The 8,242-nt window shown below is 38.0% G+C and overlaps 2 protein-coding genes across 2 annotated transcripts; both read left to right on the top strand.

Moving 5' to 3' along the window:
* LOC132129428 (HAUS augmin-like complex subunit 7) lies at positions 1-4,549 on the top strand. The gene is made up of 10 exons (XM_059541027.1): positions 1-154; positions 465-580; positions 676-743; positions 1,044-1,105; positions 1,361-1,431; positions 1,543-1,755; positions 1,849-1,954; positions 2,036-2,251; positions 3,875-3,986; positions 4,080-4,549. Exons 1-10 carry the CDS (start codon positions 98-100, stop codon positions 4,139-4,141), a joined length of 1,083 nt encoding a protein of 360 aa, XP_059397010.1. The 5' UTR covers positions 1-97; the 3' UTR covers positions 4,142-4,549.
* Positions 4,550-4,752: 203 nt separating this feature from the next.
* Positions 4,753-6,025, top strand: LOC132129462 (ninjurin-1-like). Its single transcript, XM_059541080.1, has 3 exons — positions 4,753-4,981; positions 5,470-5,698; positions 5,784-6,025. Exons 1-3 carry the CDS (start codon positions 4,826-4,828, stop codon positions 5,903-5,905), a joined length of 507 nt encoding a protein of 168 aa, XP_059397063.1. The 5' UTR covers positions 4,753-4,825; the 3' UTR covers positions 5,906-6,025.
* Positions 6,026-8,242: the final 2,217 nt, after the last annotated feature.

Here is an 8,242-nt window from a genome sequence, read left to right as displayed (position 1 = left end):
GTAATCACAGTTGTAATGTGCGCGTGGCCGCTGGGGGTCGCTGTGACGCAGACGCTGAACAACACTGACGCACAGAGTCAGACTCAGGAATAACAACATGGCGGGGAATTCAACAGAGCAGCTGCTGTCTATGCGAGTTTACAACAGCCTTCAGGTAGTTTACACATCTTTATAGACACAATACTCAGGAAACGACACATTCAATCATTTTCTGATGTTTTGCGAACTTAATAGCGGCTGTTTTGAGTCTGTAGTAGTATTTTGTGTCTAATGAGCCTCTAGCTGCTAGTTTTGGAGCTAACAGCTGTGTGTTCAAATAAAATAACAGATATTTTAAGATATTATCTGTTGTCTACATTTTAGGACTACACATAATTGCTGGTTTAGTTATCGAGTTTAAATGTGTCAGTAACACAGTTACTAAGGTTAGATGGGCTGTTTGACCTGCTGTGTTGTCTGCTCAGCGTCTGGGCTGTCCTCTGGTGGACGGGCTGTACCTGCGGGAGCCGGACAGTGTGCAGGAGCTCCTCTGCTCTCCTTCATTACACAGGACTGATATCCTCAAGTGGATTTGCGCCAGGTTTGATGCATGATAGACTTAGAAACATGATTAGAATGATGTGTAGTTAGCAAATCTGTGTAATAAAATGCCTTGCTCTGTTTGTGTTTACAAAGCATTTGTCCATCCCTAAAGGAGAAGTTTTCCACAATGAAATCAACTCAGAATGAGGATTTAGTTCAAGGTAATCCTTTGTATGGGTCAAAGACTAAAAGAGGTTCTTAACTGTATAACCTAAAAAACCTTGTCAGGCAAGAATCATTAGATGACATTGAAAGACAATATATATAAAGATCACAAATGTTGGTCAGAATAAGTGTTGTTACATTCTTTTCATAAATATAGCTGTTACTCTGATTATTTATTTATTTATTTGCAAAGAAAAGGTCCAACAAAAGCTTGGTCTGCTCTGTTTTGTTATTTTCTTGTGTTTATTGTTTGATATATGTTCATTGTTTTGTTGTGCTTTCTCTCTCGCTCACAGAACTCACACGGTTTGGTTATGAAATGATGTTATGTAAAGCTAATGACCAGGATTTAATTAAGGTATGAAGTTCTACAATGTTGATCTTTATACAGTCTGGTGCATTTAATGTAAGGAGCAGAATAGAGATTACTGTGAAATGTTTTTGAAGGTTTGATCATTTTAGTTTCACTCGCACCTTTAGCAACACTGCTGAAAACTTAATTTAATTAAACATTTTATACAGTACATATACAACAAGCAAAATATGTTTGGGATGGATTGAAACTTGGTTAAGAAACGTCTCTATACTCCTGTCTCGTCTGTTATATTTTCAGGGCCGTGCACCACCTTTGAGGCAACTGAGGTTTCTGGAGCAGATTCTAATGGTGATTCAAGCAGACTCTAGGTATCTGACTTGTGCAGGTTTTTGTAACACTGATTTTACACCAACCTTGAGTCAGGCCTACAATAATTTAAAGTGGTCTTGTTTCTTTGTTGTTTGTTTTGATGGATGTAGGCAGAACACATGCTCTGGGGATGACACCGTAAAGAACGATGATCTTCTTGGAGAGCTGATGTCTCAGGACCACTTATCTGACCTGGATATGCTCCTGAATCCAGTCTGCAGTCCGTGGCCTGCGCATATCCGTGAACATCTAATACGCACACAGTCAACTCAACACAAAAAAACGAATGGAAACCACAGTAAACCCAGCGATTTCACAGACAGGTCTGTGTGATTGTTATGCACCCATGTACAAGTTTTTTTTTTTCTTCTTCAAACTGTTGTCTTTAACACGGTTGTTATTTACTGGCATTGAAGGAGTGATCAACATTCGCGACTAGGAAGTCGTGGAGAAGAAAGCCTGACAGAGGCCATGGCGCTGCTGCAGTCTACCCGGAGCGCATTAGACGAGCTCCACAAAGAGGTGGGACCATCTTGTGCCATTTCTCACATCTGATTTGAGGTGTTTGGTTTCCATAATAATGTGATCCTCTCTGTTCCTCAGTGTGAGTTCCTACAGTCACATCCATCAGGTTCTGCAGCTGTGCTTTCCCCCTGTGCGCTGAAAGTGGCCATTTCAGACATGTCTCAGCTCATGACGGCTTTCGGACACATCTACAACACAGACTTTAAGGCGTACTGCCAGAGAGCCCCTCCGGCCCTCAACTCTGGTGCTAGTGTTTTTCAGTCTGTACATCAGCTCCTGCATGCCTGTAATATGGTAAAGCATCTACATCATTTTTCTGGAGTCATTTAAAGGGATTAGAGATGGGAAGATTCCCCGTTTTGCTTAAAAAGTTAACGATGTGATGCATAGATTTAAAAAGTGTGCATTGAATACAAGTTTGCATTTGTATCACGATGCATATTTTCTAACATATTTGCATTGGTAAAAAAACCTATTTGTTAATGTTTAATTACTAGTGGATGCACGGTACTTTGATTGTTTAGAAAGTGACCAATAATCTGTGACAAATATTTCATATGTAGATTGATTTCTCCTCCCTAAACTGTTTCTCAAGTGCGTTCTCTCATCACTGCTGCTGCGTGAATATGACGCATCCCAACACCACGGAGACCCAAGGAAAAACTGATTAAAGTCCAAAACCTGACTTGAAATAACCTAACAAATAAATCGGGGCTAAAGCAGTTCCATAAAACGACAAATTAAATTCACACAGTCTCACTAATTTGTGCACGCTTATTCTTTAGCAGCCCTTAATGTCGATCATTGATACAGTGAATGTATCTGCGCTGTTCATTGCATTTGAGATGTTGTGTTGTCCTCAGTGCATAACTCACATGTCACATGTATATTTTTATCTGTAAATTTTAGGAAGTCATGCAAACATTAATTTCGCTCGAGTGTCTCGAGTGAACTAGCACTACAGCGCGCATGCGTGCTAAACAGAGAGTGTGGAATCAAATAGAATTATTTATTTTCATTTTTAATTCAGTGACTAATTATTTATTTAGTTATTTTAATGCTTTTTAATTTTAGATTGTAATGTTCTAATGTTCTGCTATCTGTTCTACAAACTATAAAAAGGTACAGCTGTAATAAAACCAGAGAGAAGGGATGCATGGCTAGAAACAAAAAAAATCTAGGCCTTTGTTAAATTTGCTTTATGGAACCAAATCATTTGCCAATGAGTCAGACTAACTCAAATAAGCCTTATGAAATAGGCCTTGGGGCATTAGAAGTTATCATATTTTTTCCATTGCATCAAATCGCATTGTGTTGAATCGAATTGAAATTGCATTGCACTGCATCATAACGGGTGAAACGCATCGCATCGGTAGCTGCTTCATATGTATCTTTAATGTATCATATTGTTGGCTTTGCATCGAGATGCGTATCATATCAGCCTGGGTCATGAGATCCATATCCCTATAAGGGATAGATCACCCAAAAATGAAAATTTGCTGTTAATTTTCTCAACCTCAGGCCACCCAAGGTGACTTTCACCATCAGGCTATCCAATACTTTTTTTATTGAGTAAAACCATACAATGCAATGCAACAAAAACAGCCACATCTATGGGTGACTGGTGGTTAGCAGCTTCATCACGACAATTCACCCGCCCATGCATCACGCCTCATGCAGAGGTTTTTGGAGAAACATCAAATAACCCAGGCTACTAGGTGCTCTGCGACTTCTGGCTTTTCCCAAAACTAAAATCACCTTTGAAAGGGAAGAGATTTCAGACCATCGATGAGATTCAAGAAAATAAGACGAGGAGTGTTTGGATATTAACATGGCTGAATACTGTCCGGACAGACCTCATATAAATTTTGCATATTCAAATACAAATGTATTCTATATTCTTCATTTACGTTTCAGGAGCTGGAGGCTCTTAAGCAGCTGTCTGAAACCTCGTTGGCTCTCACACAAACAGTGCAACAGCTGCAGACAGACAAGCGGTACTGGTCTAAAGGAGAGAAGCACACGCTGCGTGAGTGTTTTCTTGGATGTCTTTGTTTTCTAGCAAAATTTCTTGCACAAACTTAAATAACGTGTTTTTTTTGTTGGTTTTTTTTTTTTTCAGCTGAACAATTAGAGGAGCTAAAGAACAGATATGTGGCTTTTCTCTCCCTTCACCAATCATAACCTCAAGGACTAAGCAGAAATCTACAACCTACAGTTTGAGTTTTAATTGATAAAAGGCATGAGGTGTAAAATGTAGCCAATCAGACCACTTAGTTACATGACCAGGACTGTTCCCATAGCGCTTTGTGATTTATAACGCCACTATGCCGTGCACTCTTATTCAGATTTATACTAGAAATAAATAACAAAATGCTGTTTGTGAACTCCAAGACATCGATCAATAGACATTCCACTTATAAAATTGCCTTCAAGTATAATACTCTTAATCCTCTTTCTTTACAAAAGCCTGTTATTAGTGTGTGTAGTAGCACACACAAGTGTATCTTTAACTGCCAGTGTTTGATTTCCAGTCATATGTTATGATGTTTTTTTTTTGTTTTTTTTAAATAAAAACTGACCTTATAGAAACACAGTGGTTTTTTTATATATAGATAATTTACATTTGTGTAAACTTTGGAAGACAAAGAGCAGGCAAAAGCACTCACATCGATCTCAACTGGGTGCTCGACTAAGAAACAAGTGGAAAAATTCTTTAAATGTAAAGTCGCCAACACCAAAAGTATCAAAAATGTATTTTAAAAAAATAAAAAAGGTTTTGAGCATGCAGGCGCTTCATCAGACTTTAGAAGTAAAGTTATTGTCCGTTTACACATTGGTGATACTAATGGGAGGGTCTTTCTCTCAATGTTTAAAAGCACATATTTTTCAGAAAGCCAGGAATTTGAGTGTAAAACATTTCTCAGGCTGAGCTGTTATGTTTGTGAGCTTCCTGTAACCATTTCTGTTGCTAAACAAAACCTGAAGTCTATGGAGAATCAAGCCCTCAATCAACAAGGAGAGGTGAGTGACAGATGTGTGCTTCCTAATCTATTTCTTGTTTGTTTGAATATTCTGCGATTTACAAAAGCATTTTACAGCACAGATTATATCTTGCAGAGTTATAATATACATTTAAAATGACTCAATTTGTTAAATATCTGGCTGTTACATGCAAGCACACTCCACAAGACACTCATCCGATCAGTAACACCTAAGTGATGCTCATACCTCTGTTGAAAAGCTCCTTCAGTTGTGTGTACAAGCAGTGCTGTGTGAAGTTTCATCTTTGCTTAAGCTTTCAGTGATTCTGTCCTGCAGAAAGAACCTGAATTACTTGAGGAATAGAGATCTTTTAGCCCCAGCGTGCCACAGATCGGAACATTTCTATACGTTTTTCTTGAGAATTTTCACGAGTTCTTGTTAACTTCCACTAATACATAATAATCTATTTCTTAATTACCTATTCTTGAATGGACAGGCCAATGAATATTATTTTCACTCCCCGTCAGGCTCCTGGGGCAGGGAACACACATCGTCCCTTCAACATGAATCATTACGCTACTAAGAAGAGTGCAGTGCAGAGCATGTTGGATGTGGCTCTTCTGATGGTGAACTCCTCTCAGCTGAAGACAGTGCTGCATTCAGGAGCACAGCACTGCTTCTATGCTCCTCTCATCGCTCTGATCTCACTGTCCATCTCACTGCAGGTCACTGTGGGCCTCCTGCTCATCTTCATTGGTTAGTTTATACTTATGGAAGGATTTTTTTGTTTCTCTGATGTAATTTCATAATGTAACAATGTGTTTTCTGTTGTCCCCTTCAGTGAAGTATGACCTGAATGATGTTAAGATACAGCCAAGGCTAAACACAATGAATAATATGGCCACTGTTTTAGTGTTCTTTACTGTTCTTATCAACATCATCATCACGGTATTGAGGATTTGAGTCTGGAGGGTGAGCAGAGTCTCTCTTTTTTTTTTTTTTCTCCGTCTTTATAATTTAAAGAGTATTTAAGTCTGGACATCTAAACTTTATTCTTTACAGTACATTAATTATAATACTGTACTGTACTTTACATCTGTTCTGTTTCAGAAGCAGCATCTGATACTGCAGTCCCTATGAATAATATACAAGGACTGCTCACACGTATTTACAAGTTTTTTTCCACTGTAATCGTCTTAAACTTTTTTCTGCCATCCTTGTGAGCTATACAGATGTTTTTTATGAATACCTTCACTTCACTAAAGCACTACTGTCTTGAGTAAATGTGTAATGTCTAATGTTCTAATGTTTATTCACTCCCTTGACAGCAATCAAGAAATAAAAAAATAAACAAGAGTTTGCAATGTAATATTAACACACATTTGCTGACCCTCTCCTAGAGCCTTTAAATCGTACTAGAAGCCTTTAAACGTGTGGAAACAGTTCTTCTGAAAACTTGGTCAAAGGATTTCTCTAGAAATATGGCAAATAGTCTTAGTGTTTATACTTGACTAACTGGGGCCCAAGTCAGGAAGCAGACAGACTGGCTAAACCGACCGTCTGCTAACTGCCTCACGTCACAGAGGTCAGCTAATTCTCAGCACATAGAGACTCTTTCACCTAGATATCACACTATAGAGACTGTGTCTGTTCCCCGAACTAGAAAATACAAAAAACGTCCAAACCAAGTTAAGATTAACAATTTAATTGAGGTTCAACAAATAAAAAACAGATGCAATATTGATAAACAAATGATAAAGCTTGGCTTATTGAATATCAGATCCCTTTCTACGAAAACACTTTTTGTAAATAATATGATCACTGATCATAATATAGATGTGCTCTGTTTGACAGAAACCTGGCTAAAACCTGATGATTACATTATTTTAAATGAGTCCACCCCCCCAAGATTACTGTTATAAACATGAGCCGCGTCTAAAAGGCAAAGGGGGAGGTGTTGCTTCAATTTATAACAACATTTTCAGGATTTCTCAGAGGGCAGGCTTCAAGTATAACTCGTTTGAAGTAATGGTGCTTCATATAACATTATCCAGAGAAACAAATGTTAATGATAAATCCCCTGTTATGTTTGTACTGGCTACTGTATACAGGCCACCAGGGCACCATACAGACTTTATTAAAGAGTTTGGTGATTTTACATCCGAGTTAGTTCTGGCTGCAGATAAAGTTTTAATAGTTGGTGATTTTAATATCCATGTTGATAATGAAAGAAATGCGTTGGGATCAGCATTTATAGACATTCTGAACTCTACTGGGGTTAGACAACACATTTCAGGACCTACTCATTGTCGAAATCATACTCTAGATTTAATACTGTCACATGGATTTGATGTTGATAGTGTTGAAATTATGCAGCCAAGTGATGATATCTCAGATCATTATTTAGTTTTGTGCAAACGTCATATAGCCAAAATTGTAAATTCTACTTCTTGTTAGAAGTATGGTAGAACCATCACTTCTACCACAAAAGACTGCTTTTTAAGTTCTCATCCTGATGTATCCAAATTCCTTAGCATGTCCAAAACCTCAGAACAACTTCATGATGTAACAGAACCTATGGACTCTCTTTTTTCTTGCACTTTAAATACAGTTGCTCCTTTACGCTTAAGGAAGGTTAAGGAAAACAGTTTGACACCATGGTATAATGAGCACATTCGCACCCTAAAGAGAGCAGCCCGAAAAATGTAGCGCAGCTGGAGGAAAACAAAACTAGAGGTATTTCGTATTGCTTGGCGGGAAAGTAACCTATCCTACAGAAAAGCATTAAAAACTGCTAGATCCGATTACTTCTCTTTTAGAAGAAAACAAACATAACCCCAGGTATTTATTCAATACAGTGGCTAAATTAACAAAAAATAAAGCCTCAACAAGTGTTGACATTTCCCAACACCACAGCAGTAATGACTTTATGAACTACTTTACTTCTAAAATCGATACTATTAGAGATAAAATTGCAACCATTCAGCCGTCAGCTACAGTATCGCATGAGACAGTGCACTATAGACCCCCTGAGGAACAGTTCCACTCATTCTCTACTATAGGAGAGGAAGAATTATATAAACTTGTTAAATCATCTAAACCAACAACATGTATGTTAGACCCTATACCATCTAAGCTCCTAAAAGAGGTGCTTCCAGAAGTCATAGATCCTCTTTTGACTATTATTATTAATTCCTCATTGTCATTAGGGTACAGTATGTCCCCAAAACCTTCAAACTGGCTGTTATTAAGCCTCTCATCAAAAAACCACAACTTGACCCCAAAGAACTAGTTAATTAT

The sequence above is a fragment of the Carassius carassius genome, chromosome 46 (assembly GCF_963082965.1).
Source record: "Carassius carassius chromosome 46, fCarCar2.1, whole genome shotgun sequence".
Lineage (NCBI taxonomy): Eukaryota > Metazoa > Chordata > Actinopteri > Cypriniformes > Cyprinidae > Carassius > Carassius carassius.
Note: the sequence above shows the minus strand (reverse complement) of the source record. Positions and strands in the feature narration are given on the sequence as shown.

What these genes read in the sequence shown, in the direction of transcription:
- LOC132129428 (XM_059541027.1), top strand. Translation starts at nt 98, where the DNA reads ATGGCGGGGAATTCAACAGAGCAGCTGCTGTCTATGCGAGTTTACAAC. An exon ending in CCCAGCGATTTCACAGACAG is followed by an intron (nt 1,756 to 1,848) that starts GTCTGTGTGATT and finishes CTGGCATTGAAG; the next exon opens with GAGTGATCAACATTCGCGAC. An exon ending in TAGACGAGCTCCACAAAGAG is followed by an intron (nt 1,955 to 2,035) that starts GTGGGACCATCT and finishes TCTGTTCCTCAG; the next exon opens with TGTGAGTTCCTACAGTCACA.
- LOC132129462 (XM_059541080.1), top strand. Translation starts at nt 4,826, where the DNA reads ATGTTTAAAAGCACATATTTTTCAGAAAGCCAGGAATTTGAGTGTAAA. An exon ending in CCCTCAATCAACAAGGAGAG is followed by an intron (nt 4,982 to 5,469) that starts GTGAGTGACAGA and finishes ACTCCCCGTCAG; the next exon opens with GCTCCTGGGGCAGGGAACAC. An exon ending in CCTCCTGCTCATCTTCATTG is followed by an intron (nt 5,699 to 5,783) that starts GTTAGTTTATAC and finishes TGTCCCCTTCAG; the next exon opens with TGAAGTATGACCTGAATGAT.